The 16,374-nt window shown below is 41.9% G+C and overlaps 2 protein-coding genes across 2 annotated transcripts in view; one reads left to right on the top strand and one right to left on the bottom strand.

Moving 5' to 3' along the window:
* ABCB7 (ATP binding cassette subfamily B member 7) overlaps positions 1 to 7,211 on the bottom strand; it is a 106,863-nt gene extending 99,652 nt beyond the window's left edge. The window contains exon 1 of the mRNA XM_070759642.1: positions 7,033 to 7,211. Coding sequence (XP_070615743.1) covers positions 7,033 to 7,146 — 114 coding nt within the window. The 5' untranslated portion in view covers positions 7,147 to 7,211. The remainder of the gene's footprint in view (positions 1 to 7,032) is intronic.
* A 7,085-nt stretch (positions 7,212 to 14,296) lies between these two features.
* UPRT (uracil phosphoribosyltransferase homolog) overlaps positions 14,297 to 16,374 on the top strand; it is a 41,245-nt gene continuing 39,167 nt past the window's right edge. Inside the window, exon 1 of the mRNA XM_070759648.1 lies at positions 14,297 to 15,069. Within this exon, the coding sequence (XP_070615749.1) occupies positions 14,729 to 15,069 (341 nt within the window). The 5' untranslated portion in view covers positions 14,297 to 14,728. The remainder of the gene's footprint in view (positions 15,070 to 16,374) is intronic.

Below are 16,374 nucleotides of genomic sequence, written 5' to 3'. Positions count from 1 at the left end.
ACTGAATGGGTTTTGGCCCGATTCAGCATGGCTCTTCTTAAGTTCTTAGGTTTTTATGTTGGAAGTATGAAAACTGCTCAAAGGTCACTTTTTTCAGTGCTGTTGTAACTCTGAACGGTAACTAAATTCTAATTCTAATTTCCAGGACATTTATACTACAGGTATTCCTCAACTTACAACCTGAATTCAGTGACCATTCAAAATTAAAATGGGACTGAAAAAAGTGCAACTGGTCTTTGCCATTTCTGATTTTTGCAGCATCCCCATGATCAGGTCACGTTATCCATAAACATTTCAAAAAGGAAAATGTACAATAAGCAAGGAGCAAAAGAATGTGCTACATCTACCACTATACCAGGAATTTTGGAAGACTTTCACTTTTAAAACTTAAATAAGGCTAACATTACTCTTTCCTTTGATCTCACTTGGCCCTTCAATCTCATTATTATTTATTTTTAATAATTAAATGGGAAGACCAGAATATATAAAGTTTGACCATCATCTCTGTTTATTAGGAAGTTCTTGGGATGCACAAAAGCATTGTAAAATAAAAGGGGTGGTTGTGCCTGCAGAATAGTAAATTGCACATGTATTAGTTAACAGTCAAGAAAGCTAACCAGAGGCTGCTTTGTGGCTGCTTGAGAGAACCCTGGCTCACCTATTTTATTTACAGCTGCCAATCAACATCTTTACAGGCCAAGTATTATGTGGAACTCATTCTCTTATCCGCCAACACCCATAATTTCCCACAGAAGAAATTTCTATTGTTTAGTATGGACTGCTGAACAGACTACAACTGGATGGATTCACACAACATGTTAAGGCAGAAAACCTGGCTTCTAAGATAAGCTTGGCTTCACATAATAATTTAAATGAATATCAGATAAATCAGTAGTCCAAAATACTACAGTCAGGAATTGCTAAGAAAATGATCAGAAAACTCTTTAAAAGTGACGAGATTGTAAGAATGATAGATCATAAAGTTGTAGATAATTCCTTAATGTTTTGGATTTTCCTAATGGGCTTGCACGCATTATTCACTTTTACATGGATTCCTATGGGAAACATTGTTTCATCTTACGAACTTTTCTTCTTACGAACCTCGTCACGGAACGAATTAAGTTCGTAAGACGAGGTACCATTGTACTGAGGTTCCCCCAGCAACCAATACTGCCAAATGAATATAAGCCTGAGATGGTTTAAAGGGGAATAATTAACTTGGCTTATTCCCATTCTTTCAACAAGTGTCCCCTTCCCACAACTATTAGGTACTAGCACACAATTAAACAGTATTTTTTAAAAATAAACGGTTTGCTTCACACCAAAAAAGATGAAGAAATAACACAGAATAAGAGATTGGAAGGGATCTTGGAGATCTAATGAGGCCTTGCAAATCATTGAATGACTGTTCTTGCCATGTATTAGCTTTATAAACCACACAGCTTGATGCAAAAATGCTAAGCTAATACAAATAAACATTTTAACTTAATAGAGGAGTTCTTAAACTGAAGGTTGTGATCCTGAAAGGTCAGGGAAAAAAGCTGCTTTGAGCTTGTACATAAAAAGAGAATTATTGTCAGAATTTGCTCCTGTTTTGCCTGGATAAACCAATACCAAAGTCCACAAAAGTTAGCAACCATGTGATTGCAAGGAATTCCATTCTCCACTATTCAGTCAGAATTGAAGCAGCTTTTTGAGTGAGAAGCAAAACATCTTCTGGAAAAAGAAGAAAGCACCTTTAAGGGGGGAAAAAAGCACCTTTGGGACAGCCATGACCTGGACTGAGAATCTCCATAGACATTTAATCTTGCAAACTGCAAGTATTATTGCTTTAGTGCTGCGCACTGCAAACTTGTAATGTAATAAAAAAACTCAAACAATATATTATTTGGTCATTATATGACCAAAATATCTAGGGAGATTCTCTGGTCATGGCTGTCCCAAAGGTGCTTTTTTTAAAAAAAAAATGATCAAAAATTTAAGTAAGATATTGGAGATAAATGAGAATTATTTCAGAATATATTCTTTGCTTGTAAATATTGCATTTGTTTGCTTGATGAAACAGAAATTTGATATTTACTTTTTTAAAAAGTTCTACAAATCAATTGTGCTTCATGTACAGATGTAGTTATTTACAGAACAGATACTAAAATGTTACCAACATGATCAAACAATGTAACTAAACAATTGCAAAATTTGCTATTAATTCCCACAACATATACAGTGTTACTTGAGTTTGCTAGTCTTTCTGAATTTTCAATTTCTGCACAAGTATGTCCTAAAACATGATCTGGTCCCTAGTCAGGTTTTAAAGCTAGTTAAAGGGAACCCAATTTAGCAGAATTTTTACAAATGCACTTAACATAGTTGTGAAGTGAATCACTGCAGTTGTTAAATTAGAAAGTGAATCTGGTGGAGGAATTAGTTTTAAAGTAAAACCACACAAATCTTTGAAAAAATCCTAAGAGCAGAAACCAGGGTGGAGTATACTGTACTGTATATTGAAATGAGGTAAAGTACCAAGTCCAAGAGGTTATCAACATTGAACAGTGTTAGTAACATTATTAGGAAGGCGGGAAAATACATTTATTCTTGTTCCAGAAAATGACCAACTTAATGAGATAAAAATAGAACTAAGGTAGCTAAAAAAATTATAGAGAAGGTAGTTGAATTATTTGCCTCTCCCAAACAGCAATGCAGGGTAAATGTGCAGATAGCTTTAAGGAGGTCAGAAAACTAAGGCAAATTCAACGTGGCAAGATAGTTTCAAAATCTGAAAATTAATTATTTTATCCATTTAAATTTTCAAATATGAAGCTGCCAATTATCCAACGTGCATGTGTGTGCCAGCCAGCTAATTTATGGCTTGCACAGAGGCTCTGGGATGGTGTTTTTGGCTTCTAGAGAGCCTCCAGGGGGATGGGAGAGCCTTTGGCATCTGGGGAGGGCGAAACACAAACCTACTGGGTCCACCAGAAGTTGGCAAACAGGTCGTTTCTGGCCTCCAGAGGGCCTCTGGGCAGCCGGGGGGAAAGCTGTTTTTGCCCTCCCCAGGCACTTATTTATGGGTGTGGGCACTTGCACATGTGCGATAGCACATACCCACGCTCTTTCGGCACCTGAGGGGGGGGAAAAGTTCGCCATCACTGCTCTAGGGGGATGCTCATCTCCATCTGCTAGTCAAAGGAGCCCACATTGTCTGAAGACATTTTTGTGATCATGTGGCCGGCATGACTATACCCTGGCATGCACGGAACACTGCTATGTTCCCACCAAGATGATGCCTATTTATTTTCACAAGTTTTAAAGTATTGCTGTACCATCTGGCTATTAAGCTAAGTTAAAATGTGATATGTTTAACTCTGATAAGCATGTTGTGTGAATCCACCCGGCTGATTTGTTCAGAGTCCAAGAAAAGCAAACTGTTCCTGTATAACAGAAGTAACCACTTAGAGGCTCTGGCCTTCCAAGCACTAGTTGGAATACTGTGTTTCCCCCCAAAATACAGTATATTTTTTAAACCCTGAAATAAGTGCTTGGCTTTATTGCCATGCACTCAAAAGTCCAATTGGGCTTATTATCAGGAGACGTCTTATTTGGGAGGGGACGGGGACAGGATAGTAACTGCTGAGTTACATGGAAATTCCTTTTGTGCTCTGGAAAATCTATTGTGCTTTTGTGTTACAACCTGAAAGGCATGGCATTTGTTAAATGGTAAGACAAGATAGGGCCTTGATCTGCAATCTTCCTATGTAGAATAAACTTGTTCTGGTAGCTGTATGATTAGCCTAAGATCTTCCAAGAAAAATATTGCTTTTAAAATGTAATGCTAGCCTTAAATGTGCAGATGTCAACTCAGTTATCAAAGATTATGAAGCCTCAGTAGCATGACCACCTTTCCCTGCTATCAAAGAAATCATAAAATCATAAAACAAACCACCAAAAAAGCTTCATTTTTTGTGATAATTACACTACCTTTAATAACTTTGTTACAGTTAATCAACCTTTAAAAATTTTGTTATGATTAAATAAGCATTTATAATTCTATTATGTTAAATAAGTGCATTTCATATTAATAAAATGGATCATTATTTTACAAATGAATGTATCTTTTGAAAAAAAATATTAGTGGTCTGCAGGACTTAAAATTATGACCTTGGTGGTCCCTGAGGCCCAAAAGGTCGGGGACCTCTGCTTCAAAGCACCAGAGGGCAGAACAACAGGAAACAGTGGATGGAAAATAACCCAAGGAGAGAGGCAACCTGGAACTAGAGGAGAAATTTCCTAATTTCTCCGGGGAACCAGTTTGCCTCCAGAAGTCCTGGTTTGCTCAATCACTGGCGCATTGCAAGAAGCAGATTGAACAACGATTTATCTGAAATGGTACAGGGTCTTTTGCTGGGGGGTGGGGGGTGGACTAGAGGTCCCTTCCAGCTCGGTTATTCTATCTTTTTATCAAAAATATCTAAAAAGCACAACAAAGAATGTTCTTTCTGCGCCAATTCAGGAAGTTCAAACTGCCCAAGAAGCTGCTGATCCAGTTTTACAGAGGAATTGCTGAGTCTGTCATCTGCACCTCTATCACTGTCTGGTTCGGTTCTGTAACCCAACAAGACCAACACAGACTTCAGAGGAGAATCAGAACTGCAGAAAAAACGATTGCTGCCAACCCGCCTTCCATTGAGGACCTGTATACTGCACGAGTCAAAAAGAGGGCTGTGAAAATATTTACTGACCCCTCGCATTCTGGACATAAACTGTTTCAACTCCTACCCTCAAAACGTTGCTACAGAGCACTGCACACCAAGACAACTAGACACAAGAACAGTTTTTTTCCTGAATGCCATCACTCTGCTAAACGAATAATTCCCTCACCACTGTCAAACTATTTCACTAAGTCTGCACTACTATTACTACTAGTTTTTTCTCATCATTCCTATCAACCATTTCCTCCCACTTATGACTGTATGACTGTAGCTTGTATCCTTTAGATTTTTATTAATATTGATTGTTTCCTCATTGCTTATTTGACTCTTATGACAATCATGAGGTGTTGTACCTGATGATTCTTGACAAATGTATCTTTTTCTTTTATGTACAATGAGAGCATGTACACCAAAGACAAATTCCTTGTGTGTCCAATCACACTTGGCCAATAAATAATTCTATTCTATTCCATTCTTCTACGCTTGCAGTTGTTTCGCTGTCCAACGAGGCAACTTCATGCAGACCTTGGAATACTCATATCAAATGGCCTAAGTGCCAAAGCCCACTGCAACAACATTGCCAAAAAGGTTTCAAAAGTTGTTAACCTAATCCTACATAGCTTCTGCTCTGGTAATCACACACTACTAACCAGAGCATTCAAAACTTTCGCCAGACCAACCCCTGAATACAGCTCATCTGTCTGGAAGCCACACCGCATTTCGGACATAAACATTCTAGAAAACATCCAGAGATACTTTACTAGAAGAGCCCTCCACTTCTTCACACGCAACAGAATACCCTACCCAACTAGATTTACAATCCTAGGTTTAGAAAGCTCAGAACGACATCGTCTTGAACATAACCTAAGCACAGCCCATAAAATCATCTGCTACAATGTCTTTCCTGTCAATGACTACTTCAGCTTCAACCACAACAACACACAAGTACACAACAGATACAAACTCAAAATACAGTAAACCGCTCTGAACTCGACTGCAGGAAATACGACTTTAGTAACCAAATACTGTAGTTGAAGCATGGAACTCACTACCTGACTCTATGGTATCATCACCTAACTCCCAATACTTTACCCTTAGACTATCCACTGTTGACCTCTCCTGATTCCTAAGAGGTCAGTAAAGGGTGTGCATAAGTGCATCAGAGTGCCTTCTGTCCCCTGTCCTAATATTTCTCTCACACTAATATCATGTATATAAACATTATTATATCTTCGTAAACCACCAATACATACTTGACAAAACAAACAAAAAAACAAAAAAAACAAACAATAAAGATAAATACTAAACTCTGGGTTTCCCTTGTTGAATCACAAAGCTTCATCAAAATAAACAAACAAATAAATAATAAAAAATGTTTCAATTATGTGATTGAACTTTACCCTTGTAGGGCAGTAAATCTCTATGTAAAACAGACTTGTGAATCTGCTTGAATGCTCAAACATGCCCAGACTAATTGTCCCTTCATTCATACAATGTCCTCATTTGTGTTCATTTCTCCCCAGGGAAGTGAATCAAAAGCAGCTCTGCCAAAGAACCAAAGGAGAAGATTCCGGATTTGTGCACCCCAATCTGAACTAACATCTTTTTTTCCTCCTGTAGGCATACATATGAGTTTCTAGGCACATGAGGGACCGGGACCTCATCAAATAATTCTGAAGGATATCAATCAGACCTCTTGGGTGATTTGATCACCTGGGTTGAAGGTCCTCCTGTATTTTGTGCAAGGAGAGAAGGACCTTTATACTCCATGAGTCAAAAAGCGGGTGGTGAAAATATTGACTGTCCCCTCGCATCCTGGATATAAACTGTTTCAACTCCTACCCTCAAAACGTCGCTACAGAGGACTGCACACCAAGACAACCAAGACACAAGGACAGTTTTTTCCCAGAACGCCATCACTCTGCTAAACAAATAATTCCCTTAACACTGTCAAACTATTTACTAAGGCTGCATTTCTATTACTAGTAGTTTTTTCTCATCATTTCCATCACCCATGTCCTCCCACTTCTGACTCTATGACTGTAACATGTCCTAATGTATCTCTCTCACTAGTATCATGTATATAAATATTATATCTTTGTATACCACCAATACGTACTTGAAAAAACAAACAAGCAAACAAATAAATAAACTGCTTTCTTAGAAACCGGCAGCCAGAAAGCGGGAGGGGGGGGGAACCTGAAGCCGGCCAACCAGTCCTGGGGTCCCCGGGAGTGAGGGTGAGGGACCCAAACAACTTCTCCCCGAACGGCCCCGCTAAGGAGGCGCCCCCGCCCCGCCTGGCCCAGAGCCCCAGCCGCCTTACCTGGGAGACCTCCGGCAGCGACCGGCCCGGCCAGCGCAAGGAAAGCCGAAGAGGCCTGGTCCGAAGGGCCGCGCGGTCCCCGGAGAAGTTCGGCAGAGCCCTCAGCAGCGCCATATTGGGGGGAGGGGAGGGGGGGAGTTGACGGTGAAGTCGAGGGGCGGAAGGGGCGGGCGCCGGAAGTGAGCGAAGTGGGAAAGGAGAGAGCGAGAGCAACAATACCAGAACCATAGAGTTGGGAGAATAGAGTCGGAAGGGACTTTGGAGGCCTGAGAGAGACGTTGGGCTCTTCTATGGCTTCTGGACTTCAACTCCCAGAATTCCTGAGCGAATCATGTTGAAGTCCACATGTCATAGAAGAGCCAACTTTGCCTACTACAGTACAGTACTGGGTTTGAGGAACTGGAGAGACCGGTGTGTGTGTGTTGGCGGTGCGGCTGGCGGTTTTCTCCCGCACACGTGAAGGCCTACAGACTGACCGGATGGGAACTTCAGTGCATAAATTGAACGCCAAAGATTTCTTCCCCCTCCTTCTCCTCGAGTTCGGATCTTGTGTATTTGCTGACTTTTAATGGATTTAAGGGGTTGGGAAGGAAGGACCTTTGATGGCTTGTGACTTCAATCCCCAGAATTCCAGCCATTTACTACATGGCAACCTCGACAGAAAAATCTAGGCTCAGGAATTCTGGGAATTGAAGTCCTCAAGTCATCAAAGGTCCCTCGTTCTCCGCCTCCGTTTTGAGTTTCTTTCATGGCTTGCTTCTTTGCTGCGCGTCCATGACTCAGCATGTCTCCATCCCTTCGATTGATAGGGACACTTTCACTCACTTTTATGGGACTCCAAGTGTCTTCAATAGTAATAATAATAATAACAACAATAACAACAACAAGGGAAAAAACAGAAGAGTTGGAAGGTACCTTGGAGGTCTAGTCCAGTGTTTCCCAACCTTGGCAACTTGAGGATATCTGGCCTTCAACTCCCACAATTCCCCAGCCAACATTTGCTGACTGGGGAATTCTGGGAGTTGAAGTCTAAATATCTTCAAGTTGCCAAGGTTGAAAAACACTGTTCTAGTCTAACCGCCTATTTAGGCAGGAAACCCTACACTACTTCAGATAGATGGCTATCCAACATCTGCTTAAAAACTTCCAGTGTTGGAGCATTGACAACTTCTGGAGGCAAGCTGTTCCACTGATCAACCATTCTAGCTGTCAGGAAATATCTCCATAGTTTTAAGATGCTTCACTCCTTATTTAGTTTCCACACATTGCTTCTTGTTCTACCTTCAGGTGCTTTGGAGAATAGGTGGACTCCTAAATCTTCTTTGTGGCAACCCCTGAGATGTTGGAAGCCTGCTATCATGTCTCCCCTGGTCCTTCTTATCATTAAACTAGCCAGGCCCAGTTCCCGCAACCGTTATTTATATGTTTTAGCCTCCAGTCTCCTAATCATTTTTGTTGCTCTTCTTATCATTAAAGGACCAATCAGATACAGATTATATTGAAACCTGGAATAAATTCTATAATGGATAGAGAGGAAAACCAAGATTAAAGGCTAGAAAATATGATGCAGAAAATGGATGCACACCCTCCTAGCCCCGCCACAGCCAGCCAGGGAGTTGCCGGGGGAAGGGGGGTTCGCCTGAAGTGAAGCTATGTTCCTCAACCAGTGCTGGAGAATCAGCCACAGCCGCTTCTCCATTCCTTCCATCACCGGTGGTGGGCTACTAGCCGGAACACTAAATTGGGCTCGCCGTGGTGGCTCGTAAGTGCTTGTGGGGCCAGTGTTACGGAGGTAGCAAAATCCCGCATGGAGCTACAGGTGCACCTGTGTTTCAGCGAGGTTTTTTTGCTTCCACGGCTCCGTGCACGATTTTGCTACCTCCACAGGTGCAGAAGCAAAATCGCACTGGTCACGCAAGTACTCACGAGCCGCCCTGGCAAACCCGATTTAGCGTTCCAGCTAGTAGCCAACCACTGTCCATCATCCTTACCTTTTCAGGCCAGGTGAGGGATGGGAGAGGTAGCCACAGCAAGGGGCCCAAAGAGCCACATGCATCTCCGGAGCCGTGGGTTGGCAACCTCTGCTATAGAATCAAAGTAAACAATAACTATATCTATGTGCATATAAAGAACACTACTGTAACTGAATTACTTTTATTGTATTTTGTTCAAGTTTATATGTTTGTTTGTCTGTTTTTCTTGTTTTCTTTTCCTTTTTTCTTTGTGTTTTGCTTAACTTCTTTTCTATTTTTATATGTAGAAACTTAATAAAGATAATTTTTTTAAAAAAACTAAACAATAACTGACCAGAATTATTTCTTGTGTGAGATTTGTGTGCAATCATCCCTCAACTATCAGGATGCCATTGGTGGATCCAGCACAGTTGAAACTGATTCAGCAAAAATGCAATGCGTAGGAAAGAGGATTGTTGGACACAGCTTCATACCTGCTGTTGACAATTAGTCTGCATCAACATTAGCAAATGTAATATCATGTGTTTTACCTGGCTGCATAATTGTAACAGATTGCTGGCATGGTTTATGTGAATTGGAAAATATTCGTAATAAAAGTTACCACCATCTGTCAATCATCAGGAAGAATTTGGGAATCCTATGTGTTATACAAACACACACAGTGGAAGGTATGTAGAATCTCGCCAAAATGAAGCCTACTGGGGTGTGATTGACAATTCCCTCTCTGATTGCAGATACTGACATGATACCGTAACAATAACAAGGATATCTTCAAATGCATTCTACACATTTCAGCAACATTCATGTCATTGAATCATTGATTGCTAAACTTTTGCAGAATTTCCCAGTTTTATTTTATTTATTTTATTTATTAATTGGATTTCTATGCCGCCCCTCTACGAAGACTCTGAAGAAATGTATTTGCTGTCTCCGAATACTGCAAATAAATTTATTTGCTGTCTAATCAAAACCTTTTCAATAAAATATATTGCTCAAAAAATAAAGGGAACACTTAACAGAATATAATTCCAAGTCAATCAAACTTCTGTGAAATCAAATTGTCCACTTAGGAAGCAACACTGATTGACCATCAATTTCACATGCTCTTGTGCACATTCAACTTTGTACAGAGCAAAGTATTCAATATTTCATTCATTCAGATCTAGGATATGCTATCTGAGTGTTCCCTTTATTTTTTTTTTGAGCAGTGTACTTTATCCCCAGTAACTGGCAAAAAAAAAGAACAAGAGCCTTGGAGTAAATAAGAATAAAGTGTTATGCGGAGGATTCTACACCAGGAAGGAAGTCTCTGCCCTCTTGAATGGGAAGAGCCAGCTATAACGGATGGGCACAAATCAATCAACAGACCAGGGCTCAGCTAATCACCCACTTCCTCTGCAAGTTCTTTCCAAGCTTCTCCTCTGCCCCACCCTTTCAGCCAGCAGTCTGTGCATGCCCAGGGCTGCTCCTCAGACTTAAAACATTTTAGGGCAGGAACTCCCACCCTTCAAGGTTGTCCTCCGGCAGCTGACTTCCCTTCTCCAAATTCTGCATCAGGCTGGGTCCTGTGCTTGGCATTTTATTATTATTATTGTTGTTGTTGTTGTTGTTGTTATTTATTAGATTTGTATGCCGCCCCTCTCCGCACATGGGTGTCCATGGGTGAAGGTTTTTTATGGATTTTATGAACTATAGTTCATAAAATTATATACCAAAATGTCCTACCTGTTAGCGACTACCTCACCTTCAACCGCAACAACACATGAGCACGAAATAGATTTAAACTAAAAATAGATTTAAATAGATTTAAACTTCAACAGCTCCAAACTTGATTGCAGAAAATACAACTTCAGCAATGGAGTGATCAACGCCTAGAATGCACTACCTGACTGTGGTTTCTACTCCTAACCCCAAAACCTTTAACTTCAGACTATTTACAATTGACCACTCCGCTCTCCCACTTTCTAAGAGGGGCATGCATACGTGCACCATTGTGCCTACCGTCCTTGGCTTACTGTTCCATTGTCTTCTATCATTACTTTTTATCATTACTTATCTAATGTTTTATTTGTACAAATCACCATGCTATAATTGTTTGACCTCCCAGAGACCAATAAGATCACATAGAGTTGGCTTGCTCCGGGTTCCGTCAACTACGCAATGCAGGTTAGAGGGGCCATGGAGGGCCTTCTCTGTTGCTGCCCCAGTTCTATGGAACCAACTCCCCTCCCCCAATGTCCATACTGCTCCCACCCTACTGGCTTTCCAAAAGGCCACAAAGACCTGACTGTGCCTGGGGGCCATGAAATTGACATTTGTCATGGCAAGTTATATTGTATGCATGTGTGTTGCCTGGATTTATTATATTTATGTCAAGTCACCCTGGTATATGGGAGGAGTATACAACTTCCTTTTTGCCTCTCAGCCCCACCAGGGGCCATATTCCAAGGCAGATAAACTTTTTATAGCCGACAACTATAATCTGTAAGTGTAACATATTTTTGCTGATAATGAAAAGGAAGACTACTAAGCCATATATATACATACATACATATATATATAGATAGATCTATCCTAGTCTCCCTTAATTTTCAAATTCAGCAAAAAACATGTGACATATATATATACACACACACACACACACACACACACACACACACACATACAGTATATATATGTCACGTTTTTGCTGAATTTGAAAATTAAGGGAGACTAGGATAGATCTATTTCGGCCTTATTTTGGCCTCATCAGCTAGCCATACCCTCACTGGGACTTGAACTTGCAAACCTTGCCTTCTATACATACAAATCCCAGTGAAGGTATGGCTAGCTGATGAGGCCAGAACAAGGCGGAAATAGATCTATCCTAGTCTCCCTTAATTTTCAAACTCAACAAAAACATGTGACATACATACATACATATACACATACATACACACACACTCAAGATGGAGGGATGGCAATATCCTGCATGCAGGTTGTGGAGTGTTTCCCATATTTTCCATGCAATCCTGAAAAATGATCTAGTTTTATGGCTCAGGATGTAAGATAAAATAGAACACAATGGAATTGCCTGTATTGTTCTATGACATTTGGATGAGTGTTTCCGTTCAAACTGAACTCTGTATAAAACAGAAAATTAGATTCTATGGTATTATATGTTGCTCTACAAACTATTTACAGCAGAGGTGGGTTTCAAATTTTTTTTTACTACTGGTTTTGTGGGTGTGGCAGGGAAAGGCAATTGCAAAATCTCAATTTCAGAGAATAGATGGAGGGGGGGCCAGGCAGAGGTGGTATTTACCGGTTCTCCGAACTCCAAATTTCTTCCACCCGTGGCTCTCCAGAACTGATCAGAACCTGCCTAAAACCCACCTGATTTAAAAGTCAGTGGCTGCAAAGTAATCCTCAGCTTCCAAGTACTACTCATTTAGTGATCATTCAAAGTTACAACAGCCACTGAATGATTGTGCATTTATGACCTTCACACTCGCAGCATCCGGTTACATCAAAATTCAAGCTTTTGGCAACCAGTGTTTGCAGCTTCCTGTGGTTGCCATTTGTGATTTTTTTTTTAAAGGTATAGTGTGCCCCTATCTTTCTGTGCCATTATTGCAAAATTTTCAGTCAATAACTCCCAAGGCATAAAACTTGCTTCACCTGCCTGACAAAGACCAAATCATCCTATCCACATAGTACAGTATGCAGGTGGCAATGAAAACATTGCAAGTACCCCAAAGTATTTGCGAGGAAGTATGTTCTCTTTTATTTTTTTGAAAGAAAAACGCCATTTTTTGCATATACAGTAATTCAAAATATTTTTCTAGTAATATTTCCCGTCTTAATGTCCATCTAAATTTTCTACTTTTCCCTTTCCATTGCATCACTATAGGATTATGGTCTGCCCAAACATTAGTTTCAATGTCAACATTTTATACATTTTCAAGTATAAATATCCTCTGAATCAAATAGAAAAATAAGGTGTGATCAACCCATTTTAATGAATGCAGGAAATGAGATAAAAAAGAGCACACACCTGATTTTAAATCCATTTCTCCAATTAAAAATATAACTAAAAAAGAAGATCACCCCCCCCCCCCACCCCACTGCAGAGTGCAAATTGCTTAGTTCATTAAGACAGTTTAGATAAGTACGCCAAGTTCCTAGTTTAGATCTACAGCAACCTGCTGTGGGAAATGTTGTAATAGTTAAGGCTCTCCCGTAAGTAAACCCATTATCAGTTATCGTGAATTCTTATGTTTGCTTTGCTAAGAATGTTGGAACACATTGATTAGAAAATTTGCCTCCCTAAACAAAGCAAGATTCTACAACAGGGCTCTACACACATTCTTTCCTTGAAAATGGTGGCCAGGTGGCACTTTCTACTATTTAGAGATCTAAATTAAAATAAAGAAATCTATTTGTGATTTGCTTCATTGCGGCCGTAAAATCTGTAGAATTTACCCCCCCCCCTGCTCACCAATGGAATTCTGCAATAAGTCATGGACTACTTCTGTACAGTGGTACCTCTACCTAAGAACGCCTCTACTTACAAACTTTTCTAGATAACAACCAAGTGTTCAAGATTTTTTTTGCCTCTTCTCAAGAACCATTTTCCACTTACAAACCTGAGCCCCCAAAACTGTAATCGGAAAAGGCAGGGAGAAGCCTCTGCGCGGGTCTCTCTAGGAATCTCCTGGGAGGAAACAGGGCTGGAAAAGACGGGGAGAAGCCTCTGTGAGGCCTCTAGGAATCTCCTGAGGAAACAGGGCCTGAAAAGGCAGGAAGAAGCCTCCATGGGGCCTCTCTAGGAATCTTCTGGGAGGAAACAGGGCCTACACCCTCCCTGTGGTTTCCCCAATCGCAGGCATTATTTGCTTTTACATTGATTCCTATGGGGGAAATTACTGCTTCTTACAAACTTTTCTACTTAACAACCTGACCATGGAACGTATTAAGTTGGTAAGAAGAGGTACCACTGTATGCTATTTCAAAGACAGGCAGGACACATGAGATGTAAAATAGGAGCGAATTTCGCCATTCAGAAAAACACGCTATTTCCGCACCCTCTACAAATGCGCCCCTTTGCGCTTTGCAAGCAGGACCTGCAGCTTCTTTCAGTCAGACGCTTCCCTTGCGGGTTGGTGCACCACCACAGCCCCGAAGCAGCCTGGCTTGCATGCAAACGAGAAAGGGCGGGGGGGGGGAACACAGCACCAAAGGACCAGTTTGGCTACGCATAATCATAATCATATAAGCCGCCCCTTTAAGAGTTTCGCGCAAAAGATTCTGGGAAATGGAGTTCAACGAGCAGGGCGCTGGGGACTTTCCATCGGCGCGAACTCTCTTTCCCCTCAGGGAGACCCAGCAGCCAACGGACGGACCCCGGAGAGGCCCACGCGTGTCCGGCAGGCGCTCGGGCCACGGCACTTTCCCCGCAACTAAGCGAGCGCAGGACGCGGCTCCTCAGGTCCGGCGCGCAAGCTAGGCCGGAAAGGGGCGGGGCTAGATCCCCGCGCGCGCGCTGGCTGAAGGGGGGGCGAGAGTGGGCGGGCCCGGGCACCTCCTCCGAACGCCCGAGTGGCGGCGCGTCGCCGAGCGGCAGGCGCGCCAGCCAATGGGGAGCCCCGGACGCCCGTCTGCGTCACGGGCCGGCACGCGGGCCCGCGCGGCTGAGGTAAAGCTGAGCGCGTGGCGAGGCGCCGGGGCTGCTTCGGCGGCGCATGGAGGCGATGCCTTGCCGCGACCGGCGCGTGGTGGGCCCTGCGGGGGCAGAACTCGGGATGCCGGCGAGCGGCGAGCCTCGGCAGCTGCGCTTCGCTGAACCCGGCCCAGGCAGCGGGGACAGTCTGAGTCCGGATAGCAGCAGCGGCAGCAGCGCCGAAGGGAGCCGATGCTGCTGCAGCGCCAGCGGGAACGGCTGCTGCGCGGGCGACGGGGGCACCGAGGCGGCCACCACCACCACGCCTCACGACTGGCCCGGAGCGGCGGCGGCGGAGTCCCAGCTGAAACTCCTGCCCATGAACGACCAGATCCGGGAGCTGCAGACCATCATCCGCGACAAGTGAGTTGAGGGGGCGCGCGGCGGCCGCCCTCTGAGCACGTGCAGAGCGCCGCGCCCGCCTGCTGGGGTTGGAAGCAAGAATGCCTCGCCCGCCTCGGCACGACGGGCGTCGCTCGGGGCTTCGTCGCCAGGTGCCGCCTGCAGAGATGGCTTTTTCTCCGGAAGGAAATGCGGTGGGGGGGAGGGAGACTAAGGAAAGTTGAACGAGGCCCCTGAATGACAGCTGAGATTCTTGGAGAAGAGAAGGCTCCTGTGATTTCCCTCCATCTCTTACCAATCTATCTTATCTCTCTATATCTTTCTAACTATCTTCTCTATCTCTATTTTTCTTTATTTTAAATTTATTTAAAATTTTATTGTTAAAAAGAAAATAATTTACATAATTGTTATTACAGATCCAATACAGTTTCGTTTTGCATACTGAAGTTACAAATCATATCTCTGTATCTTAAGCAAACTATATACATTTCCATAAATTAGTAAAACCTATAATATTAGTATATCTCTATTTTTCTATTTTCTTTCTACCTTACAATCTATCTTATCTCTCTATATCTTTCTATCTTCTCTATCTATCTTATCTCTTTCTTTCTTTATCATCTAGCTATCTAGCTATCTTATCTAGCTATCTTTCTATTTTTCTATCATTATCTTCTCTGTCCTATCAATCTATTTTATTTCTCTATCTCTTTCTTCTCTATCTTATCAATTTATATTATTTCTCTTTTATCTATCTATCTTTCTATCTTTATCTATCTTTTCTCTCTCTCTATCTTACTAGTCATCTATCTATCTATCTATCTATCTCTATCTCTATCTTATCAATCTATCTTATCTCTATATCTTTCTATCTTATCTCTCTCTATCTTATCTATCTTATCTCTTTCTTTCTTTCTCTTTATTTATCTAGCTACCTATCTTATCTATCTGTATCTTATCTCTAACTCTATCTATATTATCTATCGTGTCTATCTTATGAATCTATCCTATCAATCTGATCCATCTATCCTGCATCTGTGTGTATTATATAGGTCAACTCAAGGTGGTGAACATCTCTAATAAGCACAGGTAGTCCTCAACTTATGACCACAATTGAGCCCAAAATTTCAGTTGCTAAAGGGGAAGAGTTTTGCCACATTTGTTAAGTGAATCACTGCAGTGAAGTTAGCAACATTGTGTTTAAAGCGAACGTGGCATCCCCATCGGTTTCGCTTGTCAGAAGGTCGTAAAAGAGGATTACATGACTGCAAGAAATTGCAACTGTCATAAATGAGTCCGTTGCCAACATAATCTGAATTTTGATTA

Source organism: Erythrolamprus reginae, chromosome 8, assembly GCF_031021105.1.
Source record: "Erythrolamprus reginae isolate rEryReg1 chromosome 8, rEryReg1.hap1, whole genome shotgun sequence".
Classification (NCBI taxonomy): domain Eukaryota; kingdom Metazoa; phylum Chordata; class Lepidosauria; order Squamata; family Dipsadidae; genus Erythrolamprus; species Erythrolamprus reginae.
Note: the sequence above shows the minus strand (reverse complement) of the source record. Positions and strands in the feature narration are given on the sequence as shown.